Raw genomic sequence first — 26337 nt, forward strand, 5'->3', positions numbered from 1 at the left:
CAATCAACGGCGCCTGCCGGGACGACGGGAAATGTAGTTCGGCGCGAACTCGGCCTGCGGCCCACCCGCACGGCCAGCCTCACTTCCCGGCATGCCCCGCGCGGGGGCGGGGCCATGGACCGGGAGGCGCGTCCCAACGGCCGCCGCGGCGGTTCGAACTCGGCGCCGTGGAGGTTCGCAGCTTCTCCTCATCGTGTGTCCGAGGCTTCCATGGCGCGGCCCGCGAGCGTGTCCCAGGCTTCCGAGCGCAGAGGAGCCTCGCGATGCGCGCTGGTCTGGGGTCGCTAACCCCAGCTGCGACCTTGTCGGTGAGCAAATGCCTCCTGGTTGGAAACGGGCTTTCCTGAGGGACCCCTTTCTCGTGGGACCGTCGACGTGCGTGCGGCCCGACCCTGCGCTCCCGTGTCGCCTGCTTGTGACGCGTTTTGTTTTAGCTGAGGCGGAGTCGGAAAGGAGGACGCCAGATCTTGTTCCACTCCCTCCGGGCAGGCGGAGGACCTCTTCCTTGAAATAAAACACTGTAAAACCATGTCCTCTTTCTCCAGCGGAAAATCCTGCCACAGGGTGTTACAGAGTGAAAACTGCTTGTCCTTTACTTGGGGAGCGTGTGTGTGTGCACCTAGAACGCCTTTGTCACTAGGCTTGAAGATACCGTTGTCAGGGCCCTCTGGGTCGGGCGATGAGCCTCTTCACTCACAACACAGCAGAGGTAAACGGCCCTCAAGGGAAACGAGCATGTTTGAATATTAGACGTATCCATCGCTGATTTAGAAACTGCTGAACGTAAAAACCTGACATAAATGCTCTCAAACAGTACTGAACAGCCCTTTTTAGTCTGAATTTTCTTCCTTTTTCCTCCTTCATTGTCCTGTATAAAACTAGAGCTGTTGAATCGATGGGAAGCAGAATGGGGACCTGAGCCACTGACTATGAACGTCTTTGAACTTAAGCAGGAGCAAATTTGTGAAAACAAAAACGAGAGAGGGTAGAAACATTTCTGTCTACAAAACATCTCATTTAATTTCAGGCCTCAGCTTTGTCCAGTAAGGTTAGAGTTTTTATTACTCCACCCCACTCATGAGAAATTTTGAGTGGGAAATAATGTACCAAAGTATTTTACCTGAGTGGGGAATATTCATTTGTACATTCAAAATACTGAGCTTTCCTAAATACATTACACTCTTGAACATAATACATGGGAATTACAACATTGGTAGCCCAGATTTTAAGAAGGGCAATGAAATTGGTGCTACATTGAAAAAAAGATAGATGGAATATGAAGGAGAAGTGAAATTGTAAGATTATACAGGAAGTTCTAATAGCAGGTAGACATTCTGAACCTTTTTAGTTTTTATTATATTTTTAATATTTTTGGTTTTTCAATGCAGGGTTTCTCTGTGTAGCCCTGGCTGCCCAGGACTTGACTGAAGTGTTGGAATTGAAGGTGCGCTACCACCATCCGGCTATTTTTTATTTTAATAATAATAATAATGAAACATCTTGCTGTGATCTTTAAAATATTAATTTTACTTTGTGTGTGTGGGTGTTTGGGATCTTCTGAAACTGGAGTTACAGACTTGTAAAGCCGTCATGTGGGTGCTGAGAAGAGCAAAGCACCCCTCTGAAAGAGCAACCAGTCCCTTTACTTTCTGAGCCATCCAGCCTATCCTCATTTTCTTTTATGGCCAAGAAACTTAGTTTCATAACTGTAGAGATACTTGCTCACCAGTTGATGAAACAAAAGTTCATACAGTTCTATGAGTTGAATTGCTAAAGGTCCTCATTTTTGTTTTTGTTTTGAGACAATGTCTTTCTAGGTAGACCATGCTGGCCTTGAGCTCACAGAGACCCACTTGCTTCTTCCGAAGTGCTAGGATGAAGGGAATGGTGACTATACCCATCCTCTAAATGCCATTTTGATGGGATTATGACTTGTGAATGTAAATGTTTTTAAATTTTAAAGCCACTGTAAATGGGAGGACATAACATCTGGTAACAATACCTTAAGGATTTATGGAGGATTGCAGTGGTTTCATATTGAAGTTAATTAGAGAAGTATACCTTGATTCAATCTTACACCCTCAAAAATCTGTGACCTTGAGAAAATTCATTTTTAAAAATTACATCAGTTTGGGCTGGAGAAGATGGTTATGGGTTAAGAGCACTGTCTGCTCTTTCAAAGGACCCGGGTTCAATTCCCAGCACCCACAACTGTCTGCAACTCTAGTTCCATGGATTCTGGCACCTTCATACCAATGTACAGAGAATAAAATTAAATAAATTATTTTTAAAAAATTACATCAATTTACTTGCGCGCATGAGTGCCTGTGTGTGTAGGTCAAGAGACATCTTGTGGCAAATCTGTTCTCTCCTTTGACCTTTGGGTTCTCAGGGAGCAAATTCAGACTGTTAGTCTTAGTACCAAGCACTTTCACAGTTTCTTCTTAAATTTTATTATTTTGATACCACAAAATCTAAACGTAATCTACAAGAAATTTCCTTGTATTTTTTTTTTTTTTAAGGAAATGGAATCTGTTTCATCAGGCTACTATAATAAAGACCACGACCATGAGGAAGAAAGCTTGCTTGCAAATGTTGCTTCATTAAGACATGAACTGAAAGTCACAGAATGGAGTTTGCAGAATTTAGGGGAAGAGTTATCCAGGCAAGGAAATAAAATCACATGTATAAATTAAAGTATTAATTTATAAATGTAAAATGACTAGATTTCATTATATACATGTTTAATATGCCTCTGGACTAAGATGTGTTTTTCTGTACTTTTTAATACAAGTCAGTTTGTGAAAATGGAAATATTAACAAACAAATGAAGAAAACATCGTTAATATATCAAGAATCAATATAAAGTATATATTCTGAATTTTATTACTCTTTCGTTGTTGTAGCTGCTTTTTTTACTCCTGAAGTAAAGAGGTTCAGGAAATACATAATTGCTAATGCAACTAATTGGGATTTATTGAAAGTATTGGAAAGACAGTTTTCTGTTCATAACTATGGGTCTAATTCTTGGTCATTTTCTTATAGTAGAAATTTATAGTAAAAACTTTCAGAACTGAAATGTAGTTTTTCTTTGTTCTGTAGTGTTAGTCCAAGTGAAAATTCTGATTATGTCTGCAGTCCTTCAAGATGTGAAAGGATTATTTTGGAAGAACTTGCTCAACCTAGCCACCTGGGACATTTGAATTACCCACCTTATAAGAAAGTTTGCAAGACATCGGGTAGTATTGATTTTCAAAAGAAACCAAGAGATAAGGTTATTATCTTTAGACCTAATTATTTAAAATGGTTTGCATTACATGTCTTATTCTTGGTTTTATGTTATTAATAGTCTTAAAGTCTTTGAGATTGGAATATAATTGTTCTTTTTAAATATTGTATGTGGATGAGTGTTTTGCCTGCAATTAGTTGTGGAGGTCAGAAGAGAGTTTTGGATCCCCTGAAACCAGAGAAATAGACAGTAACTTCAGTTGTGCACTTCTGTGTGTATGCCAGGAATTGAACCCAAGTCCTTGAGAAAAGCTACCAGTACTCTTAATCACTGAGGCATCTCCCTGGCCCCATAATTGTTCTTTTTAATCCTAACTTTTTATGCAATGAAAACTCCACAGTTAAGAGGAAAACTAAGTTTTTAAAATACAGTTAAGAGCTTTTCAATGTAGCCAGGTGTGGTGATGCCTGCCTTTAATCCCAGTACTTGAGAGGCAGAAGCAAGTGATCTGTGTGAGTTCAAAGACAGCCTGGTCTATAGAACAAGTCCAGGACTCCAGGGCTCTGTTAAACATAGAAACCTTGTCTTGAAAAGCCAAAAACAACAACAACCACAACAACAAAAATGAAAGAAAAGAAAGTTTTTAATGTATTTATTATGTAGATATTGGCAGTATATATTATTTAAATAAAAATATAAAATATGTTAGTTTTTTTATAAAGAGGAAAGGCATGTGAGTAATTATTTATATGCATCTGGAATCACTAGAAAACTAAATGTTAAAAGAAAGAGCCAGGCGTGGTGGTTTATGCCTATAATCCTAGCACTTGGAACACTGAGATAAGAGAATTGCTGAGTTCCAGGATACCCTAGACTGAAACCTTATATCAGACAAGCAAACAACAAAAAGACTGAGGTTGTAATTCAGTTGGTAGAGTGCTTGCTGAGTAAACATGGCCTTTGTTTGATTTTGAGCACCTCATAAACGGCCTGGTGACTTTGTCTAGCATTCAAGAGGAAGGTTTAGGAGGGTTGGAAGTTCAGTCAACCATTCCCATACAGGAAGCTTGAGATAGGCCTGAGTTAGAAAACCTGTCTCAAAAAATAAAAATAAAGAAGGTAACAGTTAATTAATAAAACAGCTAGTAAAGATGGCAGGTTTTGTTGTTTTGTTGTTTTGTTTCCTCTTCTTTTTGAGTCAGGGCTTTGCTGTATAGCAGCCTTGGCTGTTCTGTAACTTTCTTTGTAAACCAAACTGACCTGGAACTTACAGAGATCCACCTGCCTCCCTAGTGCTGGGATTCAAGGTGTGTGCCACCATGCCTGGCCCGGGATAGCTTGACTTTATAATTTGTACATAATTTTGTATAAAAAATTAAAAATATTTCACAAACTTAAAATATCATTATTTCATATATTATGTTGTAACATTAATAGCTACATAAAAGAGCATGCATAAGTTAAAGATACTGTCTCATTGGTTCTTGGCATATGAATTCCTTTTATACTCCTCTACATCAGTGTCATTGTGACCGTCTTTAAGTGTAGAAATACAAAGCTCTCTATCGTTTATTTGCAGGAGTGATATTGTGAATTGATTTATCAGATAACATCCACATTTAATAAAGTGTGCCACTCTTTTTCCAGTTTGTACTTAATTTGCACTGTGAGGAGAGAATGTGTTTCATACATGCTTTATCAGTCATAATGGTTATTGTCCTGAGTTTTTCAATTACTATAATAGCAATTATTGCCATTTTCTATTATATGTAAATATCAAATAATTTAGTGTACATTGTTCTTTTCTTTATTTTCAGGTGTCTTTTTCATCTGCTTCTGTGGATGAAGAGATTAAAAGCCTTCGAGAGAAGCTTAATCAACTTAGGCAGCAGAATGCTCATTTGGTCACACAGAACCATTCTTTAATGACTAAGATAGAATCTATCCACTTTGAGTTGACACAGTATAAAGCAAAAGTACGTCTCTTGATTTGCTGAGAGTATTTGTAATATATATATTTATATGTGTGTGTGTGTGTGTGTATATCTCTCTCTTTCTATATATATATGGATGTATATTTGATTTTTTTTTCGGACAGGGTTTCTCTGTGTTCCTTGGCTGTCCTGGACTGGCTTTGTAGACCAGGCTGGCCTCACATTCACGGAGATCCCCCTGCCTCTGCCTCCCTGCGTGCTGGGATCACAGGCGTGGGCCACTGCACCGTCTTCAGTTATTTGTACTATTTGATGATTAATAACCAGAACATACGTGGGTTGCCTATCTAATAGGTAAAAACTTCTGTATGCTAGTTGAACATTGACAGGGACTAAAATCACTATCATATCTGAAGATAATTTAAGAGAACTTTTAATAATTTTTGCAATAAGATAAATCAGCTTCTTAAAATCTTATTGTGGAAACTTAAAAAATAGAAAAAAGATGAAATTGGAGAGATGATTTACTGATTAAAGAGCACTTACTTATTCATTTTCCATTTCCACCCACATGGTGGTTCACAACTATCTGCATCTATAGTTCTGAGGATCTGGTGCTTACCAAGCATGCACATGGTGGACAGATGTACAAGCAGACAAAACACCCACACACATAAAATAAAAATAGATCCTTAAAAAAAAGAAAAATCATCCTGAATTTTCTATTACTTAGAAACCCCCTTATTGTCTGTCTTAAATAGTATCCATACTATTTTGAATAGTTTGTTACTCTTTTTAATAAAAAATTGTTATTTTGTGTGTGTGTGTGTTTTTTTTTTTTTTGCCTGCATGTATGACTGTATTCCATGTGCAGGCAGTGCATGTGGAGGCCAGAAAAAGGTCCTGCATTTCTGGGACTAGAGTGGTGGTCATGAGCCACTGTGTGGGTGCTGGGAATTGAACTTGGGTCCTTTGGAAGAGAAGGTAGAGCTCTTAACTGGTGAGCCATTTCACTAGATGTTTTTTACTTCATATTTATTCATAGGTGTTTTTTTATTATTTTCCATGGCTTTCCCACTATTTATTTATTGTTAGCGACATTATGTGATACTATAACTTAATCCTATCTTTTTTTTTTTTTTTTTTTTTTTTGCGGTAGTGTTTTTCTATGTAGTACTGGCTGTCCTGGATTAAAGGTATTCGCCACCATATCTGGCTCTGCATTTTTGTTTAAACTGTGTTATTGGTATCATAAGATAGGAATAACTAGCTGGTGTGGTGGCACCTCCCTTTGGTAGTGTTTTAACAAACTGTTTAAAAAAACTCCAGATGTCCAGTCACCAAGAGATGCTAATGTAAACTGGTATGCCCATAAAATAGATTGCAACAATGCCTGCCTTTCTTCCTACCTCCCTTCTTTCCTTCCTTCCTTCCTTTCATCCTTTCTCTCTTTCTTAAAAAAGTGGTGTGGCTGCTCAGTGGTTAAGAACGTTTGTTGCGTGGCTGGAGAGATGGCTCAACGGTTAAGAGTACTGGCTGCTCTTCCAGAGGTCCTGGGTTCAAATCTCGGCAACAACATGGTGGTTCAAGACCATCTATAATGCGATTTGGTGCCCTCGTCTGGCATGTGGGCAGAACATTGTATACATTAAAAAGCCAGGCTCCATGGGTAAAGTCCGTAATCCCAGCACTTGGGGAGGCAGAAGCAGGGAGATCTCCAGCCTACAAAGCGAATCCAGGACTACCAAGCAAGTCCAGGACAGCCAAAGCTACACAGAGAAACCCTGTCTCTAAAAAAAAAAAAAAAAAAAAAAAACGTTTGTTGTTGGTCTAGAGAACCCATGCTCAGTTCCCAGCATCTGCATGGTATCTCCTAACAGTCTTTAACTCTGATGCCCTCTTCTGGCTTCCGTGGGCACTGTACACATGCACAGACATAGGCAGGCACAATACTCACACACAAATATTCTCTTCTGTCTCATCCCAGTCCCACCTCTCATCCCAGTCCCACCCCTTCCTCCCTCTTTCACTATCTCCTTCCCTTAGTCCTCAGAAAGGGGTAGCCCTCCTTCCTTACCAACTAGACACAGGCTATCAAGTCTCTTCAGTTCTGCCAGCATCCTCTTCTGCTGTGGCCTGGCAAGGCTACCTCACCCAGGGGAAGTGATTGAGGAGCCTGCACCAAAGTCCATGTCAGAGACAGCTCCTGGGCCCTTGCTGGAGGACCCACATGGAGACTGAGCTAACTATTGGCTATATCTGAGCAGGGGGCCTAGGTTTTCTCTATGCATGGTCCGTGGTTGGTGCATCAGTCTGCATTCCTCTGCTGGGCCCAGATCCTGTCCCATCTGGGTCCTTCTATACCCCCAACTCTTTCATAAGACTCCCTGCGCTCTGCTGGAAGTTTGGCTGTGAGTCTCAGCATCTGCTTTGATCCCCTGCTTGGTGGAGTCTTTCAGAGGACATCTATGGTAGACTCCTATCTTACCATGAGTTTCTACCATGGTACCTTACAGAGGATGATCTTTTCCAGATCCATTCATTTGCCCTGCAAATTTCATGGTGTCCTTGTTTTTAATAGCTGAATAGTATTCTATTGTATAGATGTAACACAAATTTTTAATATAAATTTTTTATTTATTACAATTTATTCACTTTGTATCCCAGCTGTAGCTCCCATCTTCATACCCTCCAAATTCCTCCTTCCCTCCCTCATCTCCTCCCATGCCCCTTCCCCAGTTCACTGATAGGGGAGAACCTCCTCCCCTTCCATCTGACCCTAGCCTATCAGGTCTCATCCAGACTGTCTTTCGTAGTCTTCCTCTGTAACCTCCTGAGGCTGCCCCCCCACACACCAGGGAGGAGGTGATCAAAGAGCCAGCCACTGAGTTCATGTCAGAGACAGTCCTTTGCTAGAGAGCCCATCTGGAGACTGAGCTGCCATGAGCTACATCTGTGCAGGGGTTCTAGGTTATTGCCATGAATGGTCCTTGGTTGGAGTATCAGTCTCAGAAAAGACCCCTGGGCCCCGCTTCTGTTGTTCTGCTTGTGGAGCTCCAGACCCCTTCAGGTCTTTCCATCTCCCCCTTCTTTCATAGGATTCCCTGCACTCTGTCCAAAGTTTAGCTATGAGTCTCAGCACCTGCTTTAATACCCTGCTGGGTAGAGTCTTTCAGAGGCCCTCTGTGGTAGGCTCCTTGTTTTCATGTTCTTCCAATATCTATCCTGTTTGCCTTTCTGAATGAAGATTGAGCATCTTACAGGGTCCTCCTTGCTTAGTTTCTTTAAGTGTACAGATTTTACCATGATTATATATTATAATTTATTATATGTCTAATATCCACTTATAAGTGAGTATATAACCTGTGTCTTTCTGCTTCCTGGATATCTCACTAACATAGGTTTTTTTTTTTCCAGTTTTTGGTTGAGGGACATCTAAGCTGTTTCTAGTTTCTTGCTCTTATAAATAAAAATGCTATAAACATAGTTGAGCAAGTCTCCTTGTATGGTGGAGTGTCTGTGGGTATTATGCCCAGGAGTTGTATAGCTGGGTCTTGAGGCAGAGCTGTTGCCAGTTTTCTGAGAAAGTGCCAGATTGCTTTCCAAAGTGGTTGTACAAATTTGTGCTCCCACTAGCAGTGGAGGAGGGTTCCCCTTTCTCCACAACCTTGCCAGCATATACTGTCATTTGAATTTTTGATCTTTGCCATTCTGATGGGTGTAAGATGGAATCTCAGAGACATTTTGATTTGCATTTCCCTGATGCTAAGGATGTTGAACATTTCTTTAAGTGTTTCTCTGCTATTTGGTATTCCTCTGTTGAGAATTCTCTGTTTAGCCCTTTACCCTATTTTTTAGTTGGATTAGTTGGTTAGTTGGTGTTTAACTTCTTGTTTTTTTTTAAATTTTTATTAATTACACTTTATTCATTTTGTATCCCCCCAAACTTCTTGTTTTTTAAAAATATGTTTTCAATATTAGCCCTCTGTCAGATGTAGGGTTGGTGAAGATTTTTTTCCCAATCTGTAGGCTGTTGTTTTGTTCTGATGACTATGTCCTTTGCTTTACAGAAGCTTTTCAGTTTTATGAGTCCCATTTATTGATTGTTGAACTTAGAGCCTGAGCTGCTGGTGTTCTGTTAAGGAAGTTGTCTCCTGTGCCAATGAGTTCAAGTATCTTCCCCTCTTTTTCTTCTAATAGAGTTAGGATGTTTTATGTTGAGTCTTTGATCCAGTTAGATTTTAATTTTGTGCAGGGTTATAAGTATGGATCTATTTGCATTTTTCTACACGAAAATCCAGTTAGACCAGCTCCATTTGTTGATGATGTTCCCCCCCTCCACATTGTATGTTTTTGGCTTCTTTGTCAAAAATCAAGTGTCTGCAGGTGTGTGGGTTTATTTCTGGGTCTTCAGTTTGATTTCATTGATCCATCAGTCTGTTTCTATGCCAGGAACATGCAGTTTTTATTACTGCTGCTCTATAGAACAGCTTGAGATCAGGGATGTAGATACCTCCAGAAGATCTTTTATTGTACAGGATTGTTTTAGCTATCCTGTTTTGTTTTGTTTCATATGAAGTTGAGAATTTTTCTTTCAAGGTCTGTAAAGAATTGTGTTGGTAATTTGATGGGAATTGCATTGAGTCTGTAGATTGCTTTTGGTAAGATGGCCATTTTCACTATGTTAATCCTACTGATCCATGAGCATGAGAGATCTATCTTCTGATATTTCTTCAGTTTCTTCCTTCAGAGACTTGAAGTATTTTTCATACAAGTCTTTCGCTTGTTTGGTTAGAGTCACACCAAGATACTTTATATTTTTTGTGTCTATATCTAAAGGTGTTGTTTTCCTAATTTCTCAGATTGTTTATCGCTTGTATAAAAGAGGGCTACTGGTTTTTGGTTTTTTAGTTAATTTTGTATCCAGCCACTCTGCTGAAAGTGTTTATCAGTTTTTGGGGTTCCCTGGTAGAATTTTTGGGGTCACTTATGTGTACCATCATATCATCTTCGAATAGTGATTCTTTAACTTTCTTTTCAATTTTAGTGAAAAAGGTAAACATATCAGTACTAGAATACAGAGTTGCTTGATTTACATCAATAACTGCGGTTAAATGATATATTATGTATCCAGTATGTGGGAGTTGAAGGAAAGGAAATCATATTCAGGTCATTCTCAGTTAAGTGTCAACTTGAAGGTCAGAATGAGATCCATGAGCTAATATTTTTGGTGGTAGGAAAGTACTGTATATCTGGATGTGATGGATCACATTTGTGGTCCCAGCACTGAGACATGAGGACTTTGAGTTTGTGGATAGTCTGGTCTACTTAAGAAGTTTCAGAACTGCATGGCCAGTTTCAAAAATCCTAAACAGCATTATATCAAAACAAAAAATCATTATAAACCTATACATACACAAAAGTCTAAGTTTTTCTTTCTGTGTGTGTTCTCTCTCGCTTTTTTAATGTAACTTGTTTTGAGGCAGGGTCCTTTTGTTTTTTGAGAGAGGGTTTCTCTGTGTATCCCTGGCTGTCTTGTAACTCACTTTGTAGACCAGGGTGTGTTTGAACGCAGAGATCCACCAGCCTGTGCCCCCAAGTGCTGGGATTAAAGCCGTGCACCACCACTACCCAGTGAGGCAGGGTCTTATATATCCCAGACTATCCTTAACTCATTATTGTTAAAAATGGCTTTGAACTTCTAAACCTCCTCCCTTCATCCCCCCAAGGGCTAGGATTATAGTCAGGTATTACTATATCCAGTTAGTGAGATGCTCAAGATAAACTCCATTTCCTGTGCCTGGCAGGTGGTGCATTCCTGTAATCCCAGCACACTGGGAGGCAGAGGCAGGCAAATCTCTTGAGTTTGAGGCCAACCTGGTCTACAAAGTGAGTCCAGGACAGCCAAAGCTACACAGAGAAACCCTGTCTTAAAAAACAAACCAAAAAGTCTACTACATACTATGCAAGAACTCTACAAACTGAGCTAACTTCTTAGCCCTTGTTTTTTGTTTCTGTTTTTGTCTCTGATTTTGAGAATTTATGCAGCCTGTACTGGCCTTAAACTCATCATATAGGAAGGATGACCTTGACCTCCTGATCCTCCTGCCTTCTCAAGTAGTGGGATTACAGGAATATGCCACCATTCTCAGCTCTGCTGCTTCCTGAGTGTGTGTCTTTCAGGCCTGCTAGCTATTCTATTCTAATATCTCTGATGTTTTTCTAATTGAAATTGCTGTCTCCTAAATCCTTTTTTTTTTTCTCGTCACGTAATTGTAGCTTCTCCTTTAGTTTCTTATGGGCCTATCTGAAAATATGGAGTCCTACTAACTCATGATTAACTTCTAGGATAAAATCATACCTTAAATATTTCAGAGCATTGCTTTCCCATTGTGTGTTCTCCAGTTCTGCTTTGAATCAGATACAGCAAGGAAAGTGAAAAACCTCAGGCTAACCCACTATAGTCTGGTGCTGTTGTGAATCACTCTGCTTAGCACGTAATCTTTTGTCCATTTGTGTTTTTCATATTCCAAGTTTTAAGACTTATTCTTTTTCCTTGGCATTTAAAATTTTTATGTTTGCTGGGTGGTAGTTGACAGTGCTTGGGAGTCAGAGGGCAGTCAAATTTCTGAGTTTGAGGCCCGCCTGGCCTACAGGCTTCCAGGACAGCCAGGACTATTCAGAGAAGCCTTGGCTCAGAATAAACCACATGCACACACACATGATGTTGACAGGTCTTTGCATAGGCCTTTATTGTGCTGATTATTACATGAAGGACCTAGCTTTGTAGAAGAGGCTGGCCTTGAACTCACAGATATCTGCCTGCCTCTGCCTTTGCCTCTGCCTCTGCCTCCCTGAGTTATAGGCATGTGCCACTGTGCCCAGCTCTGGAGCTAATTTCTTCATTAAAGTGTCCTACTAGTTTTTCTTACATCTTTTTGTAGGACAATAGAATTGTCTTCCCTTTATCTTATTTTGTATATTGGTTAAATGTGAAATCACTTGGGTTTGTCCTCTAAATCTTCAGGATTTTTTTTGTAATTCCATATAAGTCAAAGTTATTTTTTTCATGTTATTTTTTTTTTCAGGATACATTTTCAGCATTAACAACAACTATATATATATATATATATATGTGTGTGTGTGTGTGTGTGTATATATATATATATATATATATATTTCCATTGAGCCTTTTGGCTACTTGCTTCTTTCTTTTTTCTGAAACTCATTGTTCTGCATGTTTTGTGCTTTGTAACATCCAGATACAATATAAGATGGTAATTGGGGTTGGAGAGAAGGCTCAGTGGTTAAGAGCACTATATGCTCTTCCAAAGGACCAGAGTTCAACACCAGCAACCACATGACAGCTCACAACTGTCTGTAACTCCAATTCCAGGCAGTCTGACACTTTCACACCAATGCACATAAAAGAAAAGAAAATAAATTTTTTAAAAAGATGTTTTTTTTTTAATTTTTTTTATTTGCTTGTGCTTGTTAGCTTTTAGAAAGGTCATAGTGCTTTGGTTATTCATATTTAAGAGAAAGATATTTAAAAGTAATTTAGAAGTTGCCTATGTGTTAGTGAAGTCTGTTCAGTAGGCTTCATTTGTGAGTGATGATTTATAGAAGTGGCCATTTTTGAGGCAAGTATTCACCAAGTCCCCCAGAGGAGGACTCGTGTATAATGGTCTTTATTTGGAGCTAAGTTCTTTTTTTGTTTTTGTTTTCAAGACAGTGTTTTTCAGGGTAGCCTTGGCTGCCCTGCCTTGCTTTGTAGAAGAGGCTGGCCTTGAACTCACAGATATCTGCCTGCCTCTGCCTCTGCCTCCCTGAGTGCTGAGGTTATAGGCATGTGCCACTGTGCCCAGCTCTAGAGCTAATTTCTTCATTAAAGAATATTTAGAACGAGGTGTGGTGGTGTATGCCTTTAATCCCATCACATGGGAGTCAGAGTCAGGAGCATTTCTGTGAGTTTGAGGCTATCCTGGTTTCCATAGTGAGTTCCAGGACAGCCAAGGCTATGTAGAGAGAGACTGTCTCAAACAAAACGAAACAAAAAAATTAAACAAAGAACCCCCCCCAAGAAGACTGAATTTTTGCCTGTGGGATAGCTTCAAATGAGATGTGAGTAGAAACTTGGGGGCTATGGCTTTGTGTGATCCCTTTTAATACCTCTGCCTCATCTCTGAGGAGTCTCAGTTTCTTCACATAATGAAGTCTTTTACCTGGCTGCTGGTGTTCTAGGCATGGGAAAAGGGAGGGTGAGGATTTATTGTAGAGACTCTGGACAATCTTTTCTTTTCTCTCCAGGATGCCTTCCCTGCTTCCAACTTTATGTTCTCAACCTGCTTTTCAAGTATAAGCAGTTCTCATCGACATTTTGATTATTGATTAATTAAATAATAATTCTCTACCATTTGCATTGCATTGTGTATTCCTTCCCTACTTCAGTAGTTTTACTACATCTTTCTGGTTATAGGGTTACTATGTATTTCTGAATTATTTAGGTTTTTTTTATTAAACATGCTTTCTAAAATTAGTTTTCAGTCAAAAATTCAATATATATTTCTTACATAATTCTTTACTTTGGTCATATATATGTATATAACATATATATATATATATTCTAATATGTGTGTATGTATTCTACCATGTGAAATTAATCTTCCTAAATAATGTTAAGAATTATTTTATGCCAGGCAGTGCTGCCTCACATCTTTAATCCCAGCACTTGGGAGGCAGAAGCAGGCAGATTTCTATGAATTCAAGGCCAGCCTGGTCTACAAAGTACATCCAAGACAGTCAGGGCTGTTACACAGAGAAACCCTGTTTTGAAAAACCAATAAATAAATAAATAAATAAAGATAAATAAAAATAAAAAAATCATTATGTGTAGTAAATCATTATTTGTAGTTTCCCTCAAGTATACTGAGATACTTGAGGGTAATGGCAGGTCATATCCTGAGCCTGTGTTATGATGATGGTGTATATATATTAAAGCTGATCAAAGAAATAGATAAGATAGGTTTTTCCATGTAGCCAGTGCCTGAGGAGTCCTATTGAGCCTTCTCATCTGACAAGGAAAGACTAAGATAGATTTATTTCCTGAAACAGTACCATAAAGGTTGTCTTTTTTTATCTGTTTGTTTTTGTTTTAGATGTCTTTGCTTGAGTCTGCCCAAGAGCAGGTAGCCAACATCCCAATCTTAGAAGAACAGATTCTGAATTTGGAAGCAGAAGTTTCAGCTCAAGATAAAGTTTTGAGGTAAATACACTGTTTAGCTTGAAATTTTTTTTTTTATTTTGTACTTCTGTTTGATGTATCTTACTAATTCTTGTCTCTTCTCCCCAGTAAATCTTTGGTGATGTAATGTTTTAACACATTATCAGATTCATTTAGTCAATTATAGCTTCTCATAGCTGTAGCTTGCATGCAGTGTACAAGGACTAAAGATGGATTATGTTCAGCTGAGGTGCTTATTTGCATACTTGTGTTTAATATGAATTAGTTCATTTCTTGTCCTATATTGCATTACATACTCATTGCTTCAATGGAGTTTAAGTACAAGAAATAGGGTATTTTATCATTTATTCTATTTTGAATATAGTGTATACTAGGCATCACGTTATATTTGAGTGATTCTCATCACTGTTCTTGGACTAGCAGTATTAGCATTATCTGGGAAGGTGATAGAAATGTGAATTTTTGAATATATATATATATATGCATATATCACAAACTTTGGAAGATGAAGCTCAGATATACACACACACACACACACACACACACACACACATATGTTTATATTTGGTTTTGATAGAAGGTTTCTTTATGTAGCTCTGGCTGTCCTTGAGCTCACTCTGTAAATCAGGCTGGCCTTGAATTCAGAGATTTACCTATCTCTACCTGCATAGTTCTGGGATTAAAGGCATGTGCCACCACATGCAGCTAAATTTTAGTAAGTACCATAGGTGAGTCTGATGTATGTTAAAATGTCTTTTAAATTTATCAGTTTTAGAACTTTCTTTGTAATAAATATATTAGCTTAAATGCATTCCAGGGTTTTTAAAATTTTTTTGATCAGTTTTTTTATTAATTCTTTGAGAGTTTCATACAATGTATTTGATCATATTCATTCCTTTCTTCCCACTCTTCTCAGATGTTTGTGCAAAAGCTTGCTCACTTGCTTGCTCAGTCTCCCCAAGCCCCCACTTTGAATTATTTTTGTGTTGGCCAACTACTCTTAGGCATGGGGCCTGTCCTGGAGTGCAGCTTGGAGTAAAGGTTTACACCATTAAAGAAAAGTGACTCTCATTCTTTCAGAAACTATCAAATGCCAATAGCTCCTCAATTAGGGGTAGGACTTTGTACCTATCTTTCTTTCTACATTCTGGAATTTCTGGAAAACAGTGATTTCTCTAAAGTCACTACTCTCTAGCTCTTAAAATATTTCTGTTCTCTCTTCCATGCAGATCTCTGAGCCTAGATGTCCCATTTAAGGCTAAACATGCCACAGCCTCTTATTCTCTGCATATTCACAAGTTTTGGGTCTCTGTGTTAATTGCCATCAAGTGTAAGGTGAAGCATCTCCTATTGGGTTGAGTGATGAACTGATAGTATAACAACTCAGTAGTTGTTTTCATCCTGTGTCCATTTGGCAGATAATAGCAAGAGATCCTCACCTAACGTGTACGGCCAGTTTAGCCACAGGCTCTAACCCTTGTCGACACTGCCAGGTGTCGGTTCTGTCTCATGGAGCAGTCCTTAAATCCAAGGAGAAAATGGTTGGTTACTCCCTTAAAATTTGTGCCATTATTGTATCGTGGGTATATCTAGCGAGGCAGGTCATTATTGTAGCTGGAAGGGTTCCTCTGGATGAGATGATGATGACCTTTCTTCTCCTGTCACATGCATAGAACCTTTGAGCACTAGGAAATCTAGTCATGAGTTGAGTACTTGCTAGATCTCTTCATGTTCTGTACTCAAGCATGTGGTATCCTCAGTAGAGACTTACCATCACGTTCTGGAGGGTAAGCAGGGCATGGTGATGCATACCTTTTAATCACTTGGGAGACGGAGGCAGGTGGATCTCTGTGAGTTCAAGACTAGCCTGGTCTACAAAGTGAGTTCGAAAATACCCAGAGTACACACAGAGAAACAAACAAGGGGAAAAACAGACAAACAAATTCTGGAGTCATGGTAACTAAGAGCAATGGCCATAGCCTGCAAGTTTGACATTTCATGGGCCCATTGGCCAGTAACTCAAAAAGAGTTACTCTGGAATGGTATGGGAAGATGGTACCTTTTGTTTCTTCAGTGTGTGGTATCTATTTGAGGAACTGCCCCCCACTCTTCTCTGTATTTTAGGAAGCTTTTATAATAGTGGGTTTCCATACGGATTTTCAAAGGCCTCTAGTGTTAGCTGTCCCTCTCTGTGTTCTTTCTGTTCTGCCATCTCCCATGTCATTTAGTCCTTCCTGTCTCCTTTTCCAGTTGCATTTTTCTTCACCTTTTCCTTTTGTAGCATTTTATCTTCTCTTTCTTGAAAGGTTTTTCCTGTGTGCCCTTATGGGTTAGCTTAGCTGCTGTGGGTTTAAGGCCTTGCTAGGTTGTCCAGGTTGGCGGTTCTCCATCCTCATGTCCCAGCATTTGGACTACAGCATTGTATCTGGCTCATATTTATATCCCATGTAATAATTACTGCATTCGAATATTCCTTTCTAAACATGTTTGTCTTACATTGGTTTCTTCATTGGGGTTGGGCAGTGGTGTGGGCATGCCAGGGCACACGTGTGACGGTTAGAACAGCCTGCTGGAGTTACCGTGCTCACAGCCTGCCGGAGGTACTGCGCTCACTCCACATGGCTCCAGGGACTGAGCTGAAGTCATCAGTACTGGTGGCAAGCACCTTTTCCTCTTAGCAGTCCTGTCTGGGTATTTTGTCTGCATGTACGTCTGTGTACAGTGTGCATACCTGCTGCTCATGGAGACCAGAAGAGGCTGTCAGATTCCCTGGACATGGATTGCCACATGGATGCTGGCAATCCAACCTTGGTCCTCCAGAAAATCAGCAAGTACTCTTTAAGCCGTCTCTCCAGCCCGCTAGTCTAATCGTTTTTATCTTGATTGTCCTCAATATTCTAGGTAACTAAATGATAATTATCAACAAATAACAAAAATTTATTGCTCAGAATTTGTATTTCTTGCTACTGTTCTGTTTTTGTGTTTTTCATTGGATTGAACAATCAAAAATATCTTTGGCTGTAGAAGTGGTAGCAATTACATTTGCTTTGTTTCTGAAGTAGATAGAAGTGCTTCTAGTTTGTATGGAATATGTTCATTTTTGTAAAAACCGTAGCTGAGGATGACTTTGAATTTCTGATCTTACTGCTTTTGCCTCTTGAATGCTGTGGATTTAACTGGGTGCCACCATGCTCAGTCAGTGAATTTGAAATATGATATGAGCTTTTACTTTACATGGGGTTCTCATCTGATGAAAGTATTCTTTATGCCACACAAATAGTATTTAATTGGTAATTTAGGAATATGCCTTTCTCTGTCATTATATATTTGTCTTTTGAACTTACTGATTTAATTATTCTTAAAGTAATTATGTCGCATTATTTTTCTATTTCTCCAGCAATCATATTAACAGTTTATCCTCTATTTATAGAGAAGCAGAAGATAAATTAGAGCAGAGTCAGAAAATGGTGATTGAAAAGGAACACAGTTTGCAGAAGGCCAAGGAGGAATGTATAAAATTGAAGGTGGACTTGCTTGAACAAAGCAAACAAGGAAAGAGGTACGTGGGTGTGTGGCCCTGAGTGCCCTGCATGCTGTGAGCCTGCTGCATCCCTGCACCATATTGCTTTTAAAGCAAATCGCTTTTTTACCTTAAATTTTTAAATAGTTTTTCTTTTTAAAGATTCTGTATACAATGATTTGCCTGCGCGTACACCTACACATGCCAGCAGAGGGCGCAAGATCTCATTACAGATGGTTGTGAGCCACCACATGGGTGGTGGGAATTGAACTCAGAGCCTCTGGAAGAGCAGCCATTGCTCTTAACCTTTGAGCCAGCTCTCCAGCCCAAGCTTGAATTTTTAAAAATTTGTTTATTTTTTATTCACTTTACATCCTTGTAGCCCCATATCGCCCCCTCACACACACACCTTATTTTAATTTTTATTTTTTGAAATAGGCTATTGCCGCGTAATCTTGGTTGGCCTGGTTCTCACAGGGCAGCCCAGGCTAGGCTCCAATTTGCTGTAGTTCTTCTGCCTCATTTTCTTTTCTGTTTTTGTTTGTTTGTTTTTTTAAGACAGGGTTTCTCTGTGTAGCCTTGGCTGTCCTAGAATTCACTCTGTAGATCAGGCTTCCCTTGAACTCATAGATCACCTGCCTCTGCCTCCTGAGTGTGGGATTAAGTGCTAGTATTATAGACATGGTAGAATGTTTGCCTAGTTATGTTGCCTGACTCTAAAGAAAATTTTGAAGTGTAAATATTTTAGACATTTGGCAGTAGACTAGCTTAATATCCTTTTTTGTATCCATTTTTTTCATTTTTCATTAAGATTTTGTAAGTAAATTTTTAAATATTTATTTATGTGTGTGTGTGTGGCCAAATATGTGCCAGTGAACATGTGTGGAAGTCACAGGACAACTTACAGGAGTCAATTTTGTCCTTTTACCTTATGGGTCCTGGAGCATGAACTCTGGTCCTCAGGCAAGTGCCTTTCCTGTAATGAGTCAACCTTAAAATTTTCATGTATGGAATTTGTTCTGGTATTGTAGACTAGGATTAATTTTTTTGTATATTAGTAATAATTATTAATATAAAGATATTTATTTCTGAAATTAAGTTGTGAAATTAATGAATTCAATTTCGGTATTACTTTTTCTAAATAAAATATTATATATACACTCTTTAAAATTTTGATTTATAAATACTTTAGGAAAAAGGTCAATTCATGAGAAAGTGATTAGTCTACTTTAGAAATATGTAAATAACAAAAAATTATCTGTTTTATATAGATTGTCTTTATTTTTTTCCCCAAGACAGGGTTTCTCTGTGTAACCTTGGAAGTCCTGGACTCATTTTGTAGATCAGGCTGGCCTCAAACTCAGAGAGATTTGCCTGCCTCTGCCTCCCAGAGTGCTGGGATCACTCGGCTGTAGACTGTCTTTTGAGATGAAGTTTTGTAGTTAGTCCTAACTAAGGACCTGTTTACTTATTAATTAATCTAACAGAGTTTTCTGCTGTAGGCTAGGCATACCTTGAACTTGTACCTGGTTCTCCTGCCCTTCTATACAAGAACTGGGATTACAGGTTTTAGGCACTAGGCCTTGCCGGAATCACTAACTTCAAGTACTATTTTGTACTATTAATTTACTATTAATGTAAATTTTTACATTAATAAGTATTTAATAGTTTTGAGTTTAAATTAATGAGATTTTATAGAAAATATGATTAGGAGTTCTTGTTTGATTTTGCTTTGTGTTGGGCTCAGACTCAGTGTCTTGTGCATATTAAGCAAGCTCTGCATTAGCTCAGCTGCATCTTTATCCTACTTCAACTTTTACATAGGATAAAATCATAATCTACATATAAAAACCTTTTTTTTCCAATTCATGTATTTTTCTCCTTCAACTTCTTTTTACTCTGCAGACCAGGCTGGCCTCGAACTTACAAGATCCTCATGCCTCTGCCTCCCAAGTGCTGGAAATAAAGGCTTGAGACAGCATGTCTGGCTTGTAAAAACTTTTTAAAAGGTTTATTTATTTAATGTGCATGAAAGTTATGCCTGTATATGTGTGTGTGCACTATATATGTGTGTGGTACCCGTGGAAAAGAGGACATCAGAGCTCCTGGAACTGGACTTAGAAATGGTTGAAAGCTGCTTTGTGTGTGTTGGAAACTGAAACTGGATCCCCTGAAGATCAACAAGTACTTTAACTACTGACCTGTTATTCTAGCCCCATAATCTACATTTTTATATTTGACAATAAAATGTGTTTTATAGATTTATACCATGAAATATATCAGATTATCAAGAAAGTAATCTCGGCTACTCAGGAGCCTGAGAAGAGTCCATAAGTTCAAGACTTAGATGAGCTACAGAGTGAATTCACCTTCAGCCTTGGCAACTTAGGGAGCTCATATTTTACAATAAAGTAGTTCAAAGGGTGCTGGTGATATATCTCAGAATATAGGTTCAATCCTCAGTGCCACAAACAAACAAATAGGATACATTGTTAAGTCTTTGCTTTCATGTGCACTTACTCCCCTAAAGACTACTCCTAACATACATAGAAGTTATTTTTCATGTAAATCTATTTGGAAGAACATTTTTACAGAAATATTTCTTGTTTGTTAGGCAGTATTTTGTAATGAAAATGTTCAGATTTGGGAGTCAGATTTTTTTCCTCTCATTGTTTTTGTTACCTTGAAAAACCATTTCATTTTTAAAACTTTAGCTTTTCATCTGTTAAGTTGGTATTACCTTGGCATGCACGAGAAAAAGAAACGTCTAAGATGTCTATATAAATATGTAAGTAAGTACTAACTAACCAATTTTAATTATTGTATAACTTACGTGGTTTAATATCCTAAGATTCACACTTACTCGGATAAGCTTTGTACGTGGGTATTCAAAGAGATACTAATATGTGAAAACCACATTTAGAACAGCTAACAAATATGAAAAGAGAGCTGCTAGATTTCTCCTATAGCACTTAGATAAGAAGCTTCCTTCCTTTCATTTTGTCTACTTTCTTTTCCATTCCCTTCTTTCCCCTCTTTGCCTCTCCTTTGTTGCCTTCTCTTCTTTTTTCCTCCTTCCTTCTGATTAGAGTATTAACTTTGCTTTTGCAGGGGACATGAATGGGAATAGATTAATTCCAGACAGTGTAGTTAAGGTACAGAAGTACAAGAAAGTAACATTGCTGAGTAGTTTTTTGATTTGTACTTTAGTGTGTACTCAGGTGCCGCAGATGTGGCGGGTCAGAAAACAATTTGTGGGAACTGGTTCTGTCTTCAGCTGTGTGGGTCTGGCAGCGTGGTTGGTAAGAGCTTTTACCCACTGAGCTAGCTAGCCGCCGTCTGGATTCTCTTGTGGCAAACTCTTGAGTATTGGGTGACAGGCAGTAGATGACTTCACCCTGGATTTAAGTAGCAATTAAACAGGAAAGGATAAAGGTTCTGAATGTATATATCTATAGTTACTACCAAAATGTGTAACAGACCTAATAGAATTCAAGGAGAAACACATCTATAGTTAGGGAATGAGTTCACACATTTATTAGGAATTGTAAGATTTAGTGATAAAAATTAAGGACTTCAGGCCTGGAGAGACGGCTAAGTGGTTAAGAGCACTGGCTGCTCTTTGAGAGGACCTGGTTTGGCTGCATCACGCACATGGTGGTTCACAACCTTCTGCAACAGTTACAGGTCTGAAGCCTCTTGTGACCTCCGCGGGCTCCCACGCAGGGAGCCCTACGTATAGTCAGATACACACATGTACAGAAGACGACACACACATAACATAAGATTAAATAAATATTAACAAATAAGAAAAAACTTTAAAAAATGGCTTGGAGAGTTGAACAGCACAACTAAAAATCTTCATCCAGGGCCAGGCATAGTGGCACACATCTTTAATCCTAGAAGTTGGGAGGCAGAGGCAGGAGGATCTCTGTGAGTTCGAGGCCAGCCTGGGAGTTTGAGGACAGCCAGGACTACACAGAGAGACACTTTCTCACAAAACCAAACAAAAGCAAAAGAACCATGTAGATTTAGGAAATTAATTATACTTTCACTTAAAATTTGTTTCAAGAAGCTTAAATACAGAAAGTAAAAAGTTTGTGAAGGGAAAGATTTAAGACTATAGATGGTTTAAGTGACCTTGGTTAATAGAAGGGTCACAAGTTTCCCTTATAAAAAGGATGTGATGGGTGTGATTTTAAATATAAAAAAGTTTTATATTGGGATGATACTGATTAAAGAAGCTTAGTGCTTTCAGTTAAGTATGAAAATTATGAAGAAAGTTGGGCTCACCCAGGAGGCAGGGAGCAGGGTCTGCTTTAAGCAATGCATGGTGGTGGTTCATTCTTATTGTTCAGTTTTATATTAGTAAAAATTACGGGGTTTGTTTTTCTTTTGAGCCTATGTAATCCTGGATGGCCTTGAACTTACTTTGTAGACCAGGCTGGCTACAGATTGAGATTTCTCCTTGCCACTGTCTCCTGAAAGTTACTGTTTTGTTGTTTGGTTTTGTTTAAGTACCTTTTAAAATTTAACTTAATCTTTTCATGGGTCATATAGAATTAATTGATTATCTTACATTCTACACCATAGATTGATCATATGACTTAACTTGTACAAATTTATTGTTCTCTGTAAGGATGCTCCTTTAGTCTGTTTCTAGATTAGGGGATAGAATTGCCTATGCATAGGAATTTATGTATGCTTCTGAATTGATAAGTGCTTTGTATTATATTTATGCTGCTAGAGTGAGAAAGTTATTGTAGTAAAACTAACTATAATTTCACAGTAAAGCCTAATAAGGTTTTGGTTAAAAATTACTCCTGTTCTTAGAAAGATGATTCATTTGATAAAATCTGCTATGTAAACATAGTTACCTGAGTTTGGATCTCCAGGACCCACTAGGCACAGCTGCATACATGTATCTGTAATCTCAGCATTGGGAAGATGGAGACAGGTAGAGCCTTGGAACTCATTGGCTAGCCAGTCTAGCCAAACAAGTAGCCCCAGGTTCAATGAGAGACCCTGTCCCAAAAATGCAGTGGAAAACAACTGAGGAAGAAACTTGTTGTTGACCTTTGATCTCGAAATGCATGTCCAAACACATGGATGTATAGCTATGTACACATGTCTACACATACACAAAAGCATGTATACCACATATGTCCATATATGACACAATGCATACCCACATACACACAGACACAGGTACATGAAGTTCTCAATAAAGAGAATCCTTACTTTCGTTGTTTTTGTTTGAAACCTTAGAGCGGAGCAGCAGAGGAATGAAGCGCTGTGTAATGCAGAGGAGCTGAGCAGAGCTTTCCAGCAGTATAAAGAGAAAGTGGCTGAGAAGCTGGAAAAGGTGAGGGAAGAGGGTGTTCAAATTCAGGGTCTTGTTTCGCTGTCCATAGCTAAAAGGAGATGATACATAGAATTTTTTACCTATTGAATAACAATTTTAAAGATCTTATTTGTTAACAAACTAATAAAATTGAAATAATTGAAATAAATTTTTTAGTTCAACCAGGTGGAGGTGGTACATGCCTTTAATGCCAACATTTGCGAGGCAGAGACAGGTAAATCTCTGAGTTTGAGGCCAACCTGGTCTATAGAAATAGTTTCAGGACATCCAGGGCTACACAGGGCTAACCCTGCCTTGAAAAACAAACCAACAAATGAACAAACAACAAATAAATCCCCAAAACTTTTATTTCAAATTTATTTTAATTTTGTGGGGTTTTACATAATTTTAATTTTTTAAATTACATACACGTTGGGCAGGGGTGCTGTATGCACATGAGTGTAGTTGCCCATGGAGGCCGGAAGGGAGGTTTGGACTCCCTGGTCCTCAAGGAACAGGCAGCTAGGGACTGAACGCGGGTCCTCTCCACCAGCAGTACTGTTCTTAACTGCTGAATTATCTCGCCAGCCCTGGTTATGTTTTAAATAATGTTCCATGATATTGTCCAGGGTACTTCTGCCTCAGCCTCCAAAGTACCTGGAATTATAGCTACTTAGAACATCATGTCCAACCATATAAAAATCTCTAAAATACTAGTTAGGGAATATGTTTATCAGTACTTTTGTTATCAGGAGAAACTTTTACTGAAGGAATAGAATAATGAGTATAAGAAATAGAAAAGAGGGCTGGAGAGATGGCTGAGCCATTAAAGGCTAGGCTGACAACCATAAACATAAGAAATAGAAAAGATATAGAGAATGAAGGAGTGAGTGAGTAGATATTGGAGCCTGAGATGCAGAAGCAGGAAGTTCATACCTGTTCATGTTCAGGTATTGAAAACTTAAGTACAAATTAATAAGAACACTATTTTTGAAGGTCTTTGAGAAGGTTCTTAAGGAAATGTATATTTTAGAAGGGACTTTTAGTAAGGTGATGTTAGAGGAAAAATAGTTTTAGGAAGAATGTCTTCAAAGCAAAGGGAAAATGTAATAGATTTTAAAAAATAGGCTTAGAGCCAGGTGCAATGTCACACACCTGTAATCCCAGCACTCAGGAGGCAGAGGCAGGCAGATCTCTGTGAGTTCAAGGCCAGCCTGGTCTAGGAGGTGAGTCCAAGACAGCCAAGGCTACACAGAGAAACCTTGTCTTGGAAAACCGCAAAAAAAGAAAAAAGAAAAAAATTATATATTTAGGGTTAACAGTTTCTAATTTTGCTCAGTAAAATTCCATAGTTGGATCGATATAACAAAGGATAACACAAGAAATAGAATAAATTCATTCAGTCTTTTACTATTCTAGGTCCAACCTGAGTGCTATTGTATTTTTTCTTTTTTAAAAAATTTTATTTTGCAATTTATACACTTTGTATCACCACTGAAGCCAACTCCCTCATCTCTTCCCAGTCCCACTTACCCTCCCTCTTCTCCCCCTTTGCCCTTTCTCTATTTTTAATTTTTTATTATTTTTATTATTATCATTTATTACAATTTATTAAATTTGTATCCTAGATGTGGCCCCCTCCCTCATCTCCTCCCAATCCCGCCCTCCCTCCCTCTTCTCCTCTTATGCCCCTTCCCTAGTCCACTGATAGGGGAGGTCCTCCTCCCCTTCTATCTGACCCTAGCCTATCAGGTCTCATCATGACAGGCTACATCATCTTCCTCTGTGGCCTGGCAAGGCTGCACCCTACAGTGGGAGGTGATCAAAGAGCTGGCCACTGGGTTCATGTCAGAGATGGTGCCTGTACCCTTACTAGGGAACCCACTAGGAAACTGAGCAGTCTATGAGCTTAGTTCTCAGGTACTGCACAAGAATGTTCTTTGTTGACAGCTGAGCAAGACACTGATCTGAGTCATAGCTCAGTTTGGCTATTCTATCATTTTTTTCTTTTTTCATATTAATTGCAGTTTATTTACTTTGTATCCCAGCTGTAGCCCAATCCCTCATTCCCTCTCAATCCCACCTTTCCTCATCTCCTCCCATGGCCCTCTCCAAGTCCACTGATAAGGAAGGTCCTTCTCCCCTTCCATCTGACCCTAGCCTATCAGGTCTCATCAGGACTGGCTGCATTGTCTTCCTTTGTGGCTTGGCAAGGTTGCGCCCCCCCTCAGGGGGAGGTGATCAAAGAGCCAGCCACTGAGTTCATGTCAGAGACAGCTCCTGTTCCCCTTACTAAGGAACCCACTTGTATACTGAGCTGCCATTGGCTACATCTGAGCAGGGGTTCTAGGTTATCTCCATGAATGGTCCTTGGTTGGAGTATCAGTCTCACAAAAGACTCCTGGGCCCAGAAATTTTGGTTCTGTTGCTCTCCTTATAGAGCTCTGTCTCCTCCAGGTCTTTCTATCTCCCCCTTCTTTCATAAGATTCCCTGCCCTCTGCCCAAAGTTTGGTTATGAGCCTCAGCATCTGCTTTGTTACACTGCTGGGTAGAGTCTTTCAGAGGCCGTCTGTGGTAAAAAACAGGCTCCTGTCCTGTTTTTTGTTTTTTCCTTCCAATGTCCGTCCCTATCTGAGTGAGGATTGATCATCTTACCCAGCGTCCTCCTTTTTGCTTAGCTTCTTTGGGGCTATAGATTTTAGTATGTTTATCCTATATTAAATGGCTAATATCCACTTATAAGTGAATATATACCATGTGTGTCTTTCTGCCTCTGGGATACCTCACTCAGGATGATCTATTCTAGATCCCATCATTTGCCTGCAAATTTCATGCTTTCCTTGTTTTTAATTGCTGAGTAGTATTCTATTGTGTAAATGTACCACAATTTCTGTATTATTACTCAGTTGAGGGACATCTGAGTTCTTTCCAGATTCTGGGTATTATGAATAAAGCTGCTACAAACATGGTTTAGCAAATGTCCTTGTGTACTTGAGCATATTTTGGATATATGCTTAGGAGTGGTATAGCTGGATCTTGAGGAAGCGCTATTCCTAATTGTCTGA

General features: G+C 39.0%; 1 protein-coding gene across 1 annotated transcript in view; it reads left to right on the plus strand.

Moving 5' to 3' along the window:
* Positions 1–84: 84 nt before the first annotated feature.
* The window catches only part of Ccdc18 (coiled-coil domain containing 18), a 100700-nt gene continuing 74447 nt past the window's right edge, over positions 85–26337 (plus strand). The window contains exons 1-8 of the mRNA XM_060381106.1: positions 85–308; positions 1389–1444; positions 2523–2665; positions 3103–3274; positions 5047–5205; positions 14322–14428; positions 17838–17966; positions 23196–23292. Of these exons, the coding sequence (XP_060237089.1) occupies positions 92–308; positions 1389–1444; positions 2523–2665; positions 3103–3274; positions 5047–5205; positions 14322–14428; positions 17838–17966; positions 23196–23292 (1080 nt within the window). The 5' untranslated portion in view covers positions 85–91. The remainder of the gene's footprint in view (positions 309–1388; positions 1445–2522; positions 2666–3102; positions 3275–5046; positions 5206–14321; positions 14429–17837; positions 17967–23195; positions 23293–26337) is intronic.

This window comes from Meriones unguiculatus, chromosome 3 (genome assembly GCF_030254825.1).
Source record: "Meriones unguiculatus strain TT.TT164.6M chromosome 3, Bangor_MerUng_6.1, whole genome shotgun sequence".
Classification (NCBI taxonomy): domain Eukaryota; kingdom Metazoa; phylum Chordata; class Mammalia; order Rodentia; family Muridae; genus Meriones; species Meriones unguiculatus.